The sequence below is a fragment of the Orcinus orca genome, chromosome 10 (assembly GCF_937001465.1).
Source record: "Orcinus orca chromosome 10, mOrcOrc1.1, whole genome shotgun sequence".
Lineage (NCBI taxonomy): Eukaryota > Metazoa > Chordata > Mammalia > Artiodactyla > Delphinidae > Orcinus > Orcinus orca.
Window position 1 is genome coordinate 13109459 of NC_064568.1, and position 19692 is coordinate 13129150.

Below are 19692 nucleotides of genomic sequence, written 5' to 3' on the forward strand. Positions count from 1 at the left end.
CAATAACAATTTATATTGCAGATAGATATAATTGGAATTTAGTGGTTAAACAATGCTCAGACATATCTGGCTCTCTGACTGTCCAAGACCAGAAATTTCTGGTAGAAAGAAATGCCATCATGAGCCTTAGACCTTAGAAAGTTAAAAATTTTAAAGAAAGGATATGATGGGGAAAAACAATTTAAACTGCTATTAGGATGATGACCTGTGGGCATTCAAAATTATTTCTGGCTGCTTATACAGTCTTGGAGAAGATGAATCATGTCCAAGGAATGCAGAGGTTTGGCTAACATTACTTAAGAATTATACTGATAGTGAGCTCTATGAGCCTGAAGATAATTACTTGGCTTCAGTTTACCACATATATAGTTGCTTCCCAAATCTTTATCTCCAGCTGGAATTCTTATACTGTTGACAAGAATCATTGAGATACTGTCAATATCTTTACCTTGAATCCAACATTCCCAGTATTGGCACTTGAACTATTCATTTTCCAACCTTACTGTAGAGCGTCTTCCAATTTATTGTTATAGTTTCCTCTTACACCCTCAACTTCTCATTTGCAGAAGTCACTAAAAGGAAGGACGAGCTTCACATGAAAGACTCATACTGTGTTCTGTGCTGGGGTCCAAATTTGATCTCCCCTCATAATCTCCAGTCCTCTGACTTCAGGCTCTCATCCACTCCCCACACAACACCAGCAATCAATATCCTAATGAGCAGTGGTGCCCAACCTTTCTGGCATCAGGGACCGCTTTTGTGGAAGACAATTTTTCCATGGACTGGCAGCGGGGGATGGTTTTGGGATGACTCAAGCGAATTACATTTATTGTGCACTTTATTTCTATTATTGTTATATTGTAATATATAATGAAATAATTATACAACTCACCATAATGCAGAATCACTGGGAGCCCTGAGCTTGTTTTCCTGCAACTAGATGGTCCCATCTGGGGGTGATGGGAGACAGTGACACCCAAAGTGTGTTCCTTATGTCCAGTCTACTCCATAAGATGCAGCTTAATTGTCACTTGCCACTCACTGATAGTGTTTCTGCAAGCAATTGATTTATTATGGTCTCAGTGCAGTCAAACCTCTCTGCTAATGATAATCTGTATTTGCAGCCGCTCCCCAGTGCTAGCATCACTGCCTCAGCTCCACTTCAGATCATCAGGCGTTAGGTTCTCATAAGGAGCACGCAACCTAGATCCCTTGTCCGCTCAGTTCACAGTAGGGTTCGCGCTTCTCTGAGAATCTAATGCCTATGCTGACCCAACAGGAGGTGGAGCTCAGGTGGTAACGTGAGCGATGGGGAGCGGCTGTAAACACAGGTGAAGCTTTGCTCACTAGCCTGCCGCTCACCTCCTGCTGTACCTAACAGGCCACGGACTGGTACCGGCCCGTGGCGGGGGGTTGGGGATCCCTGCTAATGAGGGTTTTCAAATTCAGTTCTATGATGCTCAGAGAGTTCTTGGGAGGGACGTCCTTCAACTAGGACAGCCTTGCTTTGTTTTAAATATTGAAAATTTCATGTTTAAAAAAGTAACGTGACAATTTAAAAATACACACATGTTGAAAAGTACTATTTTGAGGTATCTAAATCTTGTCCTTTTGTAGAAAGAGCTTTGAATTTGGAACTTGGAGATTGAGTGCATACATTTTCTCATTTGAATCAAGGGGAGGCTGGACTTGATGGTGTCTAAAGTCCCTTCTGACTTTAATGTGCTAAACCTTTAATTACCTCTTGAACCATCTGAATTCTTGGATCTCCTGGGTTCTCTGTTAATTACTGTTTCACTCAGACTTTCCTATTTGAGATCTCTTCATCTCTGTGTAAGTTGCACTGTACTTTTACTCCTGGCAATGGCAGAGGAGGTGCCACCAGGCCAACTGTCTCACAGGTAACAATGATAAGCCACAAAGAATATAAAAACTAACAATGTGAAGGCGCACTTAAGGGTAACCAAAAGCAGGTACGTTTCTATTAATAGGTACTCATTAATATATAAAACAGATATGATTGTAGGAATAATCCATGCATGAGATAATGGATAGGATGTGCGAATGTGCTTTGCACACTGTAAATGTTGTACAAATTAAGAGAACACTGCCATCATTTCATATTTTTAGGCTAATATTTAAAGTACTCTGTCATCTGGTTCTACCTAGTTCTCTCACTTTCTGTCCAAGTATGCCCAGTGAACACACAGCTCCTGTCAAATGAGGGTCTTCTTTGTTCTCAAATCCAATAAGCCAGCTCCTGCCTCATATCTTTGTTCAAAACAACTTGTGTTTTTGGAATGTTCTCCTCCCCTTCATCCCTACCCAGTGTTCACTCTGCGGAAACACCTCCTCCACGAAGCCTTCCCTGATCTGTCAACTGCTATCCTCCTGAACACATACAGCTCATAGGGCACGAACAGCAAAACTGTTCTGTGCCATCACGTGTATTGTTTTGAACGGGTTGGTTTAACTCTTTTACTCCTACCTAATTTCTATAAGAGCATACATTTTCTCTTTTCTTCCTGGATGTGCTGTAGTCATTTCAGAACTTGAGAAATGAATCAATGAATAAAAAAGGATTGGAAATTAGCCATATGTTCATGAAAAAGGTCTTAAGGCTGGTTCACCAAGCCCACTGCCACCCAAACAAACCAAGCTATTATCTAGTTTAACACAGACTAATTTCTTTATGTTTATTTTTAATCCTCAACTCGGTCACTGCCTACTGTTTCTCTGAATGTGCTCTTACTGGTTTAAATACATTCCTTTCTCCATCCCCTATTCACCTTCTGAGCAGAGTACTACCAATCACAAACACTAAAGTACTTACATAATATCTCAATCAGCATCACTTTATATATGTTATTTCTCAACCTCATAATAACCTGCAAGTTAAGTGTCATTGTCCCCATTTTACAGATGAGGTCCAGAGACATTAAAGTCCAGATTCAGAATGTGGCTCAGTTAGGACTGGTACACAGGCCTTGCTTGGCTTCAACGTCTGTGCTCTCCTGACAGGCTCTCAAACTATGCCCCTACTGTCAATGGAGAAGGGAGTATTCTTTTGGACCCATGGTTCTCAAAAGTGTGGTCTCAGGACCACTGGGGTTCCCCAAGCCTCTTTCAGAGAGTCCATGAGAGCCTTTCTTTCCACCTACACATCTGTGTGAGATCAGATTTTCTTCGTACACTTCAACCAAAACAACAATCGTGACAGATTAAATACAGAAGCACATACCAGAATCTAGTTTTTTCTGCTAAGATAGACGTTAAAGATATTTGCAAAAACCTAAACAACATCCCTCTTTTTTGTTTGGGAAAATACAGTTTTCTTAAAATACGTTAATTATGTTAATATGCACTGATTATACTGTTGTCATTTTAAAATAAAGTACTCAAATTCTCGGGATTAATTTCTAATATGCTATATATTGGTAGAAATAGCCCACATAAGCAAAAGTTTTTTGGAGTATACAATAATCTTTCAGAGTGAAAAGGGGACCTGAAACCCAAAATTTTTGGACTCCAGCTTTAGAGAAGCACGGAAACTTTCAGATAAATGAATCTATGTATGCAAAACTTGCTACAAGTAAATTTAAACAATATTCCTTGATAGATAAAAATTGTAACAGCTACTTCTGCCTTCTGTGATGACAGAGTAAGGGAATGGAACTGCATTTCACTACATTGTCTTTGATGTGACTTTTTCTTCCCGGGTCTGAAGCTTCTCGTGGGGTAAGGACCCTATAACCCTACTCCTGTATTACTTCCCACTGACCATTATTTACAAAATGTTTCAATGTGCACCCCTTGAAAAATTGCACCAACCCACTTAATTGGAACTACCAGCTGAAGTGAAGGAAACAAAAATTGTTGACTATCTGAAGTGACACTCAAGGAAACTGAGGGTCTCGATATCAGTTCTGTCTAGGACAATTAAGCAGACTACAGCTTTACTGCAAAATAACCTTATCTGCTGTGTTCATTTTTTGGTCACTCGATCCTTTAAGCCACTTTGTGGGGCTGAATATTATTTAGTGATCACATATACATAGCACATCTGTGGGGAAATTAGTATGAGATGCTACACGATGCTTCTGTATTCTGACCTTACAGATAATCCAACACCATGTGCAGTGTCATCATGGCTACAGTTTTGCCTTTAGAGCCAAAGGACCATGGCCTACAAGGTCTAGACATATAGTCACAGATGTAAGTTGGAGAGGAAAATAAAAAAGAGCTCTTTTGGACTCAATAATCAGGTGATCACCTTGGAAAATAGGAAGTGAATAAGTCATCTGTTCAACTGGATGTTTTAATGTATGTCTTTGGTTGTGGAAAATAAGCAGAAGTATCTGGATGATTGATGAATTTTTTTTCCCTTTACCTATTTTATTAAAATGTCTTATTGGCAGGAAAAGGAACACAGGAAGAGCAGGTCTAGTCATAGCTCTGATTCTCACTCATTCTATCACCTTGGGTAAGTTATTTTATGTCTCTGGGCCTTTTTTTTCTTTTTCTTTTTTTTTTAACTTATAAAAATCAAAGAGAAGGGCTTCTCTGGTGGTGCAATGGTTAAGAATCCGTCTGCCAATGCAAGGGACATGGGTTCAAGCCCTGGTCCAGGAAGATCTCACATGCTGTGGAGCAGCTAAGCCAGTGCGCCACAACTACTGAGCCTACGCTCTAGAGCCTGCAAGCCACAACTACTGAGCCCTCGCCCCACAACTACTGAAGCCCGCACGCCTAGAGCCTGTGCTCCGCAACAAGAGAAGCCACTGCAATGAGAAGCCCACGCACCGCAACCAAGAGTAGCTCCCGCCCACCACAACTACAGAAAGCCCGCGCGCAGCAACGAAGACCCAACACAGCCAGAAATAAAAATAAATTTTAAAAAATCAATGAGTTGGCCCCAGTAGATCCTTCCAGCTCAAACATTATAGGATTCTATGAACAACAGCCTGCTCACCGCTCAAATATTATATTCCCTATTTCCTCATGGTGAAGATGATTTTACTCTCTTAACACCCGTTACATATAGGAGAAACCGAACAAAAGGCATTAAATATCAGCTTCCTTTAGTTCATGCTTCATTCTTCTAAATGATGTTACTCTATTGGTGTATTTGTGCAAAAAGGAAGTGACTATACAGACATAATGAGGTGGAAAGGTGAATAATTATCAAGTGAATTAAATCCATTTTATACTTCCTTTTCCTTTTTTCAAAGATAATTACTTTAGCACCCTCCTACTTTGTCTATGTAGACTGGCCATAATGCTTGATGTGACAGCAAGCTGCTAGCTTTCATGGGAAGCAGGAACACCTTTGCTTGCATGTAATTTAATCTTAGGATTCGCTCTACCACTTGAAAACAGCCTAGCACGAGAGCAATGGTTCTTACACTGTGGACTCCAGACAAGCTGCACAAGCATGACCAGGGAACTTAACAGAAATACAAATTCTCAGGTCCCACCCTAGTTCTACAGAATCAGAACTTCTGGGGATTGAACGCAGTATTCTGTATTTTAATAAAATTTTCAGATTACTCTAAAGCACACTGAAGTTTGAGAACCTCTAGCATGAAGGAACAGGCATAGCATTTGGAATCTAGCTCTATATAACCATGTAACTTCAATCAGTAACATTTTCTCTTTGGGAATCAATTTCCTTATCTATAAAATGGCTAAGTGTAGGAATGACTCGGGAGTGTCTTACTCATTCTAACTCCAAAATATACGTCAAGCCTCCATTTATTTTCCTTCTTTGAGTCCTAGCCACCAACCTCTCTCACCTGGTTGGCTTCTTGACCGGTTGTCCTGCTTTTACTCTTGGTTCCCTATAATCTAGTCATCACAAAACAACCAGAGTGGTCTTTTAAAAGCATGAATGTGATTGAGTCATTCCCCTGCTTAAAATCCTCCACTGGTTTCCCGTTATGATCAGAATAAATCCCAAACTCTGTGGCTGGCTGTCACCCTCCTATGTTTCCAAACCTTTTGCCCTTTCTCACCATGACTAAGTTACACTAGCTTCCTTGTTACATCTCACAATGCAGTGTTAATTGCAATGTTAAGTAGTTTCCTGTCTCAGGGCCTTTGTACTTCCTTACCTTCTGCCTGGAATGTACCACTCCTTGAAAGCCTGGCTCTTTTGCATCCTTTAGGTTTCAGCTCCAAAGTCAAATCTCAGACAAGTCTTCCCTGACTACCTTATCTTATGAAGCCTTTCTTCTGCTCCTAGTTATATGCTATCATATCATCCAACTCATTTTCTTCACAACTCTTACCACACTATGAAATTTTCTAGTTCATTTATTTGCTTAATAGTAAATTTCCCATCAGTTTCTAGTAAAAGACAAGCTCCTTGAAGGCAGGGATTTGTCTTACAACCCTAAGTGCCCAACATTGCCTGCCATATGGTAGGCAATAAAAATTTCTTTTGAACAAATTAATAATATATTAAAGTCATTTTAGAAAATGTCAATCTTTAAGTAACAAAGATCTGTAGTATTTTAACCCTGAATATATTAACAGATCTATTTTTTAGGAAGTTTTTTATGCTGAAAAATATCTGAAAGAGCAGATTAAAATTAGACCACACAGACAAGTATAGGTCATGGCAAAATAAATTGGGAAAATGGAGATGGGTAAAAATGTTTTATGTCTGAACTAGTTTCAGTTCTTCCCATATCCCAGCCACGAGTAGCACATGCTAACCTAAAGACACAGCCACAGTGGAAACACACCAACCAGGAACAGGGGCTTCTATCATCCTGACACAGGGAACGTAGGAGCAATGGAACCATGCCCAGCAGGCCTTTGGAGGAAGGTGAAAGGGTTTTAGGGCAGGATCAGAAAAATTGCCAATTTGTCAGGCCAGAACAGAAGTGAGCACACCTGTCCGTTGTTGTTGAAGTGAAGAGGTGATGAATGGGATGCAGCAACTTGGAACCAAAAAGGAGAAGCAGGTTTCTAAACTGAAACCCATGGTTTATAATCCCTGAGCACAGCACATCTTAATGTTGTAAGAAATTTTCTTGTTAACAAAGACAGAACGTTCATGGATAAGTGACTGGGGCTACTTTCTCCCCTTTTGTGAAATATATGGTGACTTTAATGATAATAACTCATTTAACTTGGAGATCTAGGCAGCTGGATATCAGAAACGCAGCATTGGACAAACCCACTAGATACCAGAAAAAATATATAAAAAGAAAGAAAAAAAATGACAGCCAAGCACTTTTGTATAATTAAGCTCTCCTGTGACAATGAAAACAATCTGATAGTTTCTGTGTCAACTAGCTGATACTCTAGTTGAGGATAAACAAAAGAATAAACATAGATGCAAAAGCCCAGCACCATGAAAGTCAACTTATTAGACAAGCTTCTAACACCTAGGGTGGTTGACAACTGAGGAAAAAGCTGAGTTATCTTCAGAAAGTAGGCACATTTCATTCCGCTTTCTTCTCCATGCGTGGATGCAGACAACTTCCTTTAAAAGGGAAACACCGTTAGGACCTGATTTTCATCTCCAGGCAGGATTCCTGAAAAAACCTTTCACTATACAAGGCTGGAGGCCAGTGACAAGGTTGATTTTCCAGAAGAGTAACACTGGACTCTTCTATTTCTTGTGCAGGAAACCTTTGACCTACCAGAAAGCACTATGTCAACTCCTGGTAACAGACTATTTCACACCTTTTTAACATAGTGAAACAGATATTTCACTTCAAAGAAAATCATGAAAGTGAAAAATGACTTCAATTAATTATTTGAGCAACACAAGTAACACTTAGGAACCACCGCCACTGGATGGAAATATCTACCCAACTAATTAAAAAAAAAAAAAATTGGTCATTTACCTGAATATTTTCAGGTTGTTCCTACCTGATACAGGAGAAATAATTATTACACTGGAGAGAAAAATGTACCCTAAACACTTAAAAAAGACAGCAAGTGCATCTCACTGAACAAATCTGTAACCTTCAGTCTTATGTTTTTCCAGCCAATGAACTGTGATGTCTTTTGCTTTTCAACCAATCAAATAAGGTATCAACCATGACAGTTTATGAAAGAGCAAAGATCAAGCATCAAGTCTGTCCTCTGGCATGAGTAGAGTTGGTCCTTTATTGTTGAAGGAAGATGGGTGATTAAAAAAGAGTGCAAATTTATTCAAACAACTGGTGCTGAAGTCATCATGTGAAACACTTGGTAAAATCATGTGTGTTCTTCCACCAACTGGCCAATGTCAGAAGTAGGAGTCCAAAATGCTGAGGATCAGATGGGGGAGGTTGCTGAAGGCTAGCTGATATTCAAAATCTCCGCCCAGTTTCTAACCATGCTTCTAAAAAACCTTACATGATTACTGAACAAAAGTCTTTCCCCATATCTTAAAACCAAAACGCTTTAGAAGAAGAATTGATGAAATAAATACACTTTCGTGGTATTAGTTACTGCAAGAAATAGGAAGGTTTAAAGCCTTTGCTACAACTTGCCCCTGCCTAAAGAACTGCTCTCATCCTTTTAATATACACTGTTGTTTATTTAAGCCATTCTTGAATACTTATCGATCTATAATATTTATTTTCAATACCCCAGACAGATGGGATTCAGGCATGTTCCAATTTAGGAGAACTCAATTTGCTTTCAAAATGCCTATCCGATGAAATCCCTTTCTGGATTTCAAATCAATATCCTAACAGGGTTTCCAAGATAGGCTCAATTGATGACCACTTGCTAGAGGTTTTACATTTATATTATGTTTGGATCAATGCCGATGATTCGATTGGAATAGGAGCAGCTGCGCAGAAAAAGTCTTTGGGGTGAGAGAGATTTGTCATGCTCCACTCTGGTAAGAACTAAATTTGGACAATGTGCATTTCGAAATGTTCATAGTACCATATTAAATCACTACCAAACAGGAGCAATTACAAAGGATTAACACGAACTCCAAATCAAAATTTGAATGAAGAAAAGCAGAGAGCTTAAAAAAAAAAAAAAAAAAAAAAAACAGGAGCAGGAATAACAAAACGTTTCCTGTGCCAGTTTTACAGCTTGATGGCAGGAGAGAAAATAGGTCCTTTGCAAGTGTGTTCACACTAATTTCTATCCCCCAAACGTATCAGCCTATATCTTCCATCCCTGCCCCCCATCCTCACTCTCCCCACCCAGAATCACCCAGGGCATGCTAATTAATCAGCAAACCAAGGGTTTTACACGATCCTATTTCGAACAATCTTTCTGAAAAAACCTGAATGCAAACCCCCCAGCTTATAAAGTTAATACCAGGAAGGTCAACAAATGATAAACTGGAATCACAGTCTTACCAAAGAAAGTCAGCTGTCCCCTTGCTATGTTTTTCCCTCTTGAATTTTCAGCCACACATTCGTACCAACCAGCGTCCTCCTGCTGAAAGTTGGGGATTTCAAGCATTCCATTTGACTTGTGTCTTCTGGCTTTCCTTGCTATCGGCTTTCCATCAGCTCTTCTCCAGATAATAGTTGGCACTGGACTGATAGCAAGAAAAAACGGCAGTGAATCAAGTTAGAGAGACTGTTTCTTTTATTTGAAGCCATGCTGCTTCCAATCCCTTCCTTCTTCCTTCTAAACATTATTAGCTCACACTAGACAATGCTCCCCAAATGTCATTTATTCACATATCACTATTATGATTTTAGTGATATCCACATCTCCAGTATTATTATATACTTAGTGTTTTCCTTAAAATCAAATAACCTTTCTTAACCTTAAATAAGTTAATCTATACCATATGCAATATTACCAATGAAATAAAAACAGATTTTTATATGCTCATTCTATTTTTTCTAGTGCATCTGTTTCTTTTAAAATCATAAATATGAAAATAAAAATGTCCATGCACAAATGTGGAGAATTAAAGATGCCTTCCACTAAGATGAGGTCCAGGCCCCTCTCTCCTTGAAACTCGTGGGTTCTTTGGCTACCTGGATTACTGAAATAAGGCAGAAGTGATGTGTCAGTTTCAAGGCTCAGGGGATAAGAAACTGGCAGCTTCTACTTGCTGCCTCTTGGGACACTCTCTGTGGAACCTTATCAACTTGTAGCAGTCCATTAGGAGGGTGGTTTCAGGAAACTTTACTTAAGTAGTGGGATAAGGAAAGAAACAATATGTGAGGTCTTTAAGTACTCTCAAGACATCTATCATCCTCCAGCTGAAACTCTTAGGACGCATCTTAAATTGCAAGGGCATCACTGAATCTGCAAATCAATGGTTTAGTGAGCTAACCACAGCTTTTAAGATTGCAGCTTCCTAGCAGGGGATACAATTGTTTACATATTTATTTTTTACAAAAACACACACAGACAAGTAATTACACTAAAGACTTGCTAATCTTCTCTGGAAAACCTGAGATGGTATTTAAAAAATTAGAGCCATCAACTCCACTATACTTGTTTTAGAGGAATTTAAGTTCATTAGGCAGACACTAACTGGAAAGGTAGAAAGGGCTCTATCAAAAGTACATTATGGGTATCTTTACATGTGATGAGATAGATACTTAATACGTGCCTTTACAAATAACTGTACTTAGAGATAGTCTTTCTGCTCTTAAGCGGGCCGTGAGGATGTGTTTCCGCAGCCGGATGTGCATGCCCAAACATTTCTGTGTAGATTGGAGGAGCCCAATTTGGGTCCTTTGTTTTCATTCTAGTGCCATTCAAGCAGCGTGAATAGTGTGTAATTCATACCCCCTTTGAAGTGGGAACAACATAAATTTTGCTGTCTTCCTCCACAGAAGATTTTTCAAGCTGTCACCTTGCAGAGTTCACCAAACCCATTTCTAGCCTATCCAGTTACCTTCTCTCATCTTTTCTTTGAATTAAGTTTCCTAATATATATATAAATATATATTTATATACAGTAAAAACCAGGACCATCTTCTACTGTTTGGCAATCTGCTTTTAGTCTCTTAGTAATAAACCATGGGCATTTTCTAGGCTTCACATGTTGTTTTACAACTTGACTTTTAATGTTGGTACAGTGTTCAATCCTACAGCAATGTCATAATTTATTTAACGGGGTAAGTTTTCAGGACATAGGAAATGATCACTGTATTTTTCAGCACCAAAGTAAAGATACTACTGCAGCGTATACTGCCATGAGTTGAAAACAGGAAAACCAAAAGAATCCTTCCTTTAGAGCTAAAAATAAAATTGAAAATAAAAAGGAACAGCTTTCTTCCATGGTTGCTGTAAAACACAAAATCATGTGAATATAGATTACATGCTGACACAGTGGGTGAGTAAAAGTTAGTGTTGCTGCCTTAGCCAACATTTGGGTACAGGAAACGGATAAGGAGTTAGCAGTGAGTTAGCCAGATAGGTGGGGTTGGGCATAGAGATTCACGTGCATCATTAAAGTACATAGATGACCAAAAAATTCTTATTTCAGATGACAGTTTTTATCACTGATGCCAAATCTTTCTTGCAGGCTTACTGGCAAAATCTTAACTGATCTGCTTTTCATCTCCCTTATGCCCTCTGACAGATACTGTAACGGAAAATCTAACTGGTTCCCAAGTGGGCTTATCTAAGAAGACTCCACAGATTGAATAATAAAATTGTGAATAATTTTCAGATGACTCTGTAAAATAAAGACTCTCTTAGAGAATATCAGGTCTTACCAATCTCTATCCAAAGCAGAAGGAAATCAAAAGTAGAAAGAAGATGCTATTGCTTACATGTGGAATCTAAAATATGACACAAATGAACTTATCTATGAAACAGAAACAGACTCACAGACATAGAGAACAGTCTTGTGGTTGACAAGGGGGAGGGAGGTGGGGAGGGATGGATTGGGAGCTTGGGATTAGCAGATGCAAAGCAGTATATAGAGAATGGATAAACAATAAGCTCCTACTGCATAGCATAGGGAGCTATATCCGATATCCTGTAATAAACCATAATGGAAAAGAATATGAAAAAGAATACATATATGTATGTATAATTGACTCACTTTGCTGTACAGCAGAAATTAACACAATACTGTAAATCAACTATACTGCAATAAAGTAAAATTTTCAGAACAGTAGAAAGAAGAGACGGGCAATTTAAAAAGAAATACAAGTTTGATGCATATTCCATAAACTGGGACCCGAATGAAAGTCCACATTTTTCCAAACAGTCAACTTCACTGTACCTCAAATGAAGGCCATTATTTTCCTATCATTCTGGGTTACATGTACATTACAGGTCATTGTAATAAAACAAAGCACTTTTTCAGAACTGCCCATTCTCCTCTCCTTTGTGGCCATGTCCATTGTGGCAGCCTAATCCCTCTCGTTCCATGACACATCCCCTCTCCATGATGAGAGGGCGAAATCAAAGATGCGCACGCAGAATCACAGCGAGAGAGGCTTGGCTTGCTTTTCAGTAACTTCAGAAACCATCACGGCGAACAGTGCAAAGAAAATTCTACACTTGCCCAAGCTGGAGGGAGGACAAGGGAGAAGAGAAACCAGGACTTACTTTCCTAACGCAAAGCATTCCAGCTTCACCGTTGTTCCTTTTGCAGTCGGGACCGTTTCCGGGAACTGCACTTCTATTTTTGGCTCATATTCACCCATCACCCCTGTGAATAAACAAAGGAGCTAAGTCTTGGAGATTCTTTTAAAACATACACAAGTGTTTTTCTGTTAACGTAGGATGCTCCTACACATCACTGTGTGTGCAATTAATTCCTTCCTTCAAAAACGGCTCCTATCTCTTAACAGCCGTGAATCATGGCTTCTCTCCCAGTTACTGCTACAGAAAAATTTGTATCACAGCACCACACCATCTGCCTAGGAGTAAATTCTCCATGCATACCCCATTGCTTCTTGAAAATACTTTTTAAAAAAAGTAGTCATGGGGCTTCCCTGGTGGCGCAGTGGTTGAGAGTCCGCCTGCCGATGCAGGGGACACGGGTTCGTGCCCCGGCCCGGGAAGCTCCCACATGCCGCGGAGCAGCTGGGCCCGTGAGCCATGGCCGCTGAGCCTGCGCGTCCGGAGCCTGTGCTCCGCAACGGGAGAGGCCACAACAGTGAGAGGCCCACGCACCACAAAAAAAAAAAAAAAAGTAGTCATGGAAGAAAAAGAGTAAGGGGTATAAAGTCCTAGTCACCGGGAATATATTATTTTTTTGGAAACGTACTACAGAAAATTTAAAATACATTAAAATAATATGTTCATGCTTTATTGTGTCTATATAAAGACAATTTCTGAGTAATCAATTTATCACCACAAATTACTTTTCTTTCACTTTTGAAGGTCAATCTGAATTAGTCATAAATTGGTATATGCAAGGTAACACAAAATTCTCATATTTTTAATATATTCTGAAACAATGACAAAAGAACAATAGGAAGTAACCATTGAAAACAGCCTTTAAGTTATACCCACCTTGCCAATGGCAGCAATGGCAGGCTTACCTTGAAGGTCATATTCTCCCACTTTCCCATATCCTGGAAAATTACTGTACAATTATAGCCAAGGCAGCACAGCCTAACAAATTAAGTCCACGCTTTATAACTAAATGCTTATGAATGATTTCTTATCAATACACTCTTGACACTGTCTACCACTACTCTAATTGTTTTAATACATTTATTTCTATTCAATTTCTAGTCATCTCCTGTGGTCTCTGGTTCAACTGTGCCAATATAAAGTTTAAAATTATCTAGCTTACTAAAATATGATAGGATCCTCCGTTTCATCTCTTCTTTAGGCTTCCCACAGTTAGAGGGAAAAGAGACTGAAGGATTCAGATGGAATGGTTAAAAGTAAGGAACAGAGAGGGACAGGTACAATGACTAAGAGAAACAGTTCCATTCATTTTGCAGAGGTGACCCTCTTTATCTGCAGCTTCACAGTTTGGGAAGCAGCAATGGGATTTCCTCAATGTGTAAAAAAGAAATCAACCCCAAGTGACAGATGATGCATTAGTCTAGCTAGGTTTGCTGTGACATATGTCATCAAAAGCGCAGAGTTGAACATACTTGTTCGTTTTTATCCTTTCATAGACTGACAGGGAGGAATGGATTTGGAAGACACCTTTGAGTTAATTTGGTTCAGTATTCTTCATCTTGGCATTCACGGATGCATACTTTCCTGCAGAAAGGACCCATACCTAGCAACCCATACTAGAAAGGACCTTAACCCCCGCAAAATTAAAACCACAGTTCTAGTCTGTCCCTGCCTTTCACAAGCAAGTCTGTAATCTCAAAGGGATTAAACTGTTTGTCTTTAGCCCCACAACAGACTAGTGTTCAAGGTTGCAACTCTGGTCCCTGAGTCCTCATCTTAATCTTTTACTATGGCCTCTGGCCACTGCAGGAGTAATACTCCAAAACTAAATTCCAATACACGAAATCCATGCTTGACACGTTCAGATACAAAACCATTCCCCCCTTTCTGGTCAGTCTCTGAGTCCTCTTGCACTTACGTTCAGTTTGCCTTCCCTTGAGCATGTGCCCTCACAGCAGCACCATAAAGAGACAGTGCTGGCTAACGCCCGCATTCGCACACTTCTGCTCAACTTGCTAACAAACAACCCATACAGCTGACTCACCATCCCATAAATATCTGTAGGATGACTCGGAGCTCAGGAATAAGTTAACACCTTTGAGTGCTGTGTGTGCGGCTGTGTACCCCGAGAGCAGTGTTAATTAGAAAAACAACTGCCTTGAGAGAAAGAGGTCTTTGGTCCTCCCGGGAAATCAAGACAAACTACATTGTGGCGTATCGTGAGTGGAAGGGAGATGAAATGATAAGGTTAAAATACGGAGGGTCAAGATTGTCTCAGCCATGATCAGGTTTTCCCCCTACTCCCTCGTTCTATCAACACTACATATAAACCTGGTTTCTGTAATCCAACTATGAAAGGTCCATCAAGGATCAAAAATGTCTCACACATCCTTGTCCTAAGCAACCGAAATAGCACTGCTCAGTGTCCCAGGTCCCCTCAGCTATTATCTCCTCATCCTAAAATCCCACCTATTATGGCCCCGACTCAAAATCCCCTCCTCCAGTCTCCTGTACCCCTTTCCTTAGTACGCCCTACACTCTGTAGCCCACAACAGTCTTTAAATGACCAGAAAGTATCAAATCTTTTGCTTCAGTTCTCACTGTTTCCCATGACTTACTGTAAAAAACATGTAATGATTTTGTAAATTGACTGAGTCGTGCAACCATCAGCAGAACCCGGTTTTAGAACATTTTCATCACCCCAAAAAGACCCCTCATGCCTGTTGACAGTTAATCCCAGAACCAATCCCAGCCCCCAGCAACCACTAACCTGCTTTCTATGTCTATAGATTTGCCTTTTCTGGACATTACCTATAAATGAAATCAAACAATGTGTGGTCTTTTGCATTCGGCTTCTTTCTTTCTTTCTTTTTTTTACTGCCCTAGATGCCAGGAATACAACTGGGAATGTAAGGGAGGAAAAACTGTTTCTCTACCTTTCTAAAATTCTTTTGGCTTATTTATTAATTAAGACATTAACAGGAGAGAAAACAAATTTAATTTTGTACATATGGGGGCCTCACATAGGCATGAGAGGGTCAAAGACAGGCAGGCAGTTAAAGCTTATAGGCCATCCTGAGCTAAGGAGGAGGGGATAGGGAGGATATGGGTCTTCAAAGGGAGGAAGACAACTCACAGAAATATGGGAAAAGCAAATGTTTGGTAAACAAAGTTTGTTATGCCACACAGAGACAATAGGATAGAGTTAGGAATTTGAATAAACAGGTCCACTGAGCTCTCCCCAGTCTACCACACCTAGGCCATACTCTTTGTAGTTATCTCTGGTAATAGCTCTCTTTCTGGACCAGGCCCTCTATCTAAATCCTTCTTTTTTTTTTTTAATTTAATTTATTTTTTATACAGCAGGTTCTAGTTTATTAGTTATCTATTTTTATACATATTAGCATATATATGTCAATACCAATCTCCCAGTTCATCCCACCACCACCACCCCCGCCGCTTTCCCCCCGTGGTGTCCATACGTTTGTTCTCTACATCTGTGTCTCTATTTCTGCCTTGCAAACTGGTTCACCTGTACAATTTTTCTAGATTCCACATATACGTGTTAATATACAATATTTGTTTTTCTCTTTCTGACTTACTTCACTCTGTATGTCTCTAGGTCCATCCACATCTCTACAAATGACCCAATTTTGTTTCTTTCTATGGCTAAGTAATATTCCATTCTATATATGTACCGCATCTTCTGTCGATGGGCATTTAGGTTGCTTCCATGACCTGGCTATTGTAAACAGTGCTGCAATGAACACTGGAGAGCATGAGTCTTTTTGAATTATGGTTTTCTCTGGGTATATGCCCAGGAGTGGGATTGCTGGGTCATAGCCATGTTCTTCTTAATTGCCATCTTGTCTTGCCTACCAGTTGGCTCCTCACTGAACAATTTTTTAAAGAACATCTCTTTCAAAGATTTCAAATTTCTGAAATATTTTGTTTATTTGTGACTTCTGCCTCCATCACAATGTATACTTCTCATGTTTAGTTCATGTGTTTAGTTCTGTCTTCCATCCAGATTGTAAACCCCATGATGTCAAGTAATATGTCCATCTTTTTCATGCTTGCTTTTATCTTTGTTTCTGCACTTAATAGGTGCTCAGTAAAAAAGTGCCATGAAACATTTTACAAATAAACTTCTGGGCGCTCTCGAATAACATTGCTGTTTTCTATCATCTTTACAGTTATTTATACATCTGTCATCTCTTCTGTTGTACTTTTACTTCTTTGAGGAATGGAAGTACTTCTGATTTTTTTCTGTTCCTCACAAATCTTAGCTCAGTACAAGGCATATGGGAAAAAACTGTGATACGTAGGAATTTGTGAAAGGGAGGAAAAGATGTAGAAATGTGGCTCTTTATACTGGGACACATGATAGCCATTAATTCAAACATGAAAGTCTTCCGAGGCATGGAAGTTGTTTTTAAGTATTATCATGGGTCTTGTCCAAGTTCACTCACTTCAGATCACGTTTCTCTAAAATGAGTTGTGTAGGCTGTTTATGTGGTCACGTGGAGTGATTTCAGGGTGGACACACAGTGATCTGTATTTATGGCTATAGGAACCAAGTAACAAAGTTATCAGTAATGGTGAAGATTGAACGGTATTTATGGCAGTAGTTATAGAACATAAAGATAGGGATCAGAGATGAAATGGCATGCATTTCACTGCTCTTTACAGAATTTTTATTGTATGTAAAGCCTGTCCTAGTATTTAAGTCATAAAAAAATGAAGGAAGCCATTTTCTTCAACAACATTATGAACATTTTTTGGAACACCTGTGAAGCGTTCCATTTAACTTGATTACATCTGGCACAGGCTACATTTTTATTTGACTGTTTCTTTCATTTCAACTATTTTGGCCTTTTTCTACATTAAATTTAAAAACCTGTTGCCTTTTTTTATTTTTTAAGAAACAAAAGGCCCCTTAAAAGAGGAGCGCATTTTCCAAGTCATTCCTCTGACCACCTGTACACTTTTGAACTGAATTGGTCTATAGCTGCTCTGGTGATTTACATAACAATTAGGCAAAAAGGGTGAGGCCATTGATGGAACTGCTCCAGAATCCTTTTTCCATCTTCAAACTATTTAGGAAGTTGGGAAGATATCAAGGCCTAGGTATGTCTACACAACCAAGGTACAGCTAAAGTAAAAGTGCATACAATATTGTCAGGATCAACCAGGATTTATAATCTCAGCAATAATTCCTTTCTCCTGACTGAAATATATATATATTGCCTATAGAGAAGACTCTTGCTTTCAATTCTAAATAGAGATACCTATATCTATAATTTTAAACATAAGGTGAAAAAAGTCTTAATTCATTAAAATGCATTGTCAATGTTTTCTATTCATTGGAGTGAGAGCACCGGCTGCTACAAAAGTGAAAGTTATATCACTTAAAATTTCATACATCAAAGTCTTCAGGAGTCAGGGGCTTAGGTGTATTTACATTCCAATGAATTCAATAAATATTGATTTAACACCAACTATAGCAATGGGGTTACGATGTGCATACCACAGACCTGATCATTATCTTCATGACATCTGTAGTTAACCTTTTCCAGTGCCTTGCATAGTGATGTGGCATATGTACAGAACAATTAATTGTTTATGGAATAACTGAGTTTATTTCCTAAAGAAGACATGCTACAAATTTCTAGGTGTTTTTTCCAAAACCAGTGTTCCTAAACTTTAAATCACCTGGAGGGCTTGAGTTTCAATTAGTAAGTTGAGATGGAGCCTGAGAATGTGCATTTCTCACAAGTTCCCAGGTGATGCTGATGCTTCTGGTCCAGGGAATGTACTTTAAGAACTTCTGTAGCAACCATGAGGTGCTGAGCCAAAGAAAGAAGTTGCACGGAAAAGTAACATGCATCATGGGCTAGTCATTGGGAGATGACTAGTAACGCAGAGTCGCACCAGTCAAAACGCCAATCAAGAGCCTGGATCCTGCAGACGACCTTGTGGCAATGATTATCTCTCGTTCAAAGTCTGAAAAATTATTAAGGCTGACGCTAATGTATGTAAGAACTAGAATGTGACAGAATAACTGCCAAATTATAGAATATAAAAGAGAAATCAGCCACACACCACTCTTGTTTAACTACAATTTGCAGACAGCTGTCTTGGCAGAAGGAGGCCAGTTTGCAGAATTTTGTGCCGTAAGATTTTGCCAACACCTGCCTTAGCTGGAATCTGCGGTTGTAAATTAAACCACAGAAGGGACTTTTACCAACTTCTACAGAGTGGGATTTTCTACTGAAGAAAAACTGCAAAAATTGTCCTATGAAAAGTTCCCACATGGCCTTTCTTGAGGAATGAATCATATATATTCCATTTATCTAAAAATATTTGGAAATATCTGATTAGTCATACACATTTCTTTGGCTGAGTTCACTATTTTACTCTTTTAAGAAAGGTTTGTTTTGCCCTGTGTTGAAGGAGACATTGTAGGATCTAGGGGACTGTCCATGGAATCTCCACCACTACCCAGCCCATAATCAGTGAATTCCCATTCGAGGCAATAATTGTGCAAATAAGAACTTCCCCAGTGCTGGAAAAGAGGAATAAGACACCTGAGGGGTGTATGTCCCTTACACTTGGGGTTTTAATGTAACTTCAGAAGCCTGTGGGAGGTGAAAACAAACCCCATTATTTGACCTCAATCAAACCTACATCTCTTTCCCTCCTTCTCAATAGTTAAAGTACAGAGATAACCTGAACTATTCCAGAAAGGTGTCTCCTATGAACGTAGAGTAACTATTTATCCAAGCTTGCCTGGGACAGTCCTGGTTTACAACAAGTCCTGAAGTACTTTGCTAATAGTTTCCAGTTTGGGCAATTAATCATAAAGCCACCATCTTTTAGGTGAAAGAAAGCTGACTTTTGTCTTTTTTTGGCAAAGTACTTTTGTATTGATCCTACTAAAAAGTTCTTCATATTATGAGCTAAACAACTCTCTCTCCCTCTAATTTTTTATGTCTTTCTTATGTATGTATGTATGTATTTATTTATTTTTGGCTGCATCGGTTCTTAGTTGCAGCACGCAGGATCTTTGTTGAGGCATGAGGGATCTTTCGTTGCTGCACGTGGGCTCCTCTCTAGTTGTGGCATGAGGGTTTTCTCTTCTCTAGTTGT

At 39.3% G+C, this 19692-nt stretch overlaps 1 protein-coding gene across 5 annotated transcripts in view; it reads right to left on the reverse strand.

Annotated features, from left to right (window-relative positions):
- The window catches only part of CNTN4 (contactin 4), a 966359-nt gene that overhangs the window by 166966 nt on the left and 779701 nt on the right, over positions 1-19692 (reverse strand). For all 5 annotated transcript variants that reach the window (XM_033437184.2, XM_004274769.3, XM_049715562.1 and 2 more), the window contains 2 exons: positions 12505-12607; positions 9327-9511 (listed from right to left, as the gene is read on the reverse strand). In XM_033437184.2, coding sequence (XP_033293075.1) covers positions 9327-9511; positions 12505-12607 — 288 coding nt within the window. The remainder of the gene's footprint in view (positions 1-9326; positions 9512-12504; positions 12608-19692) is intronic.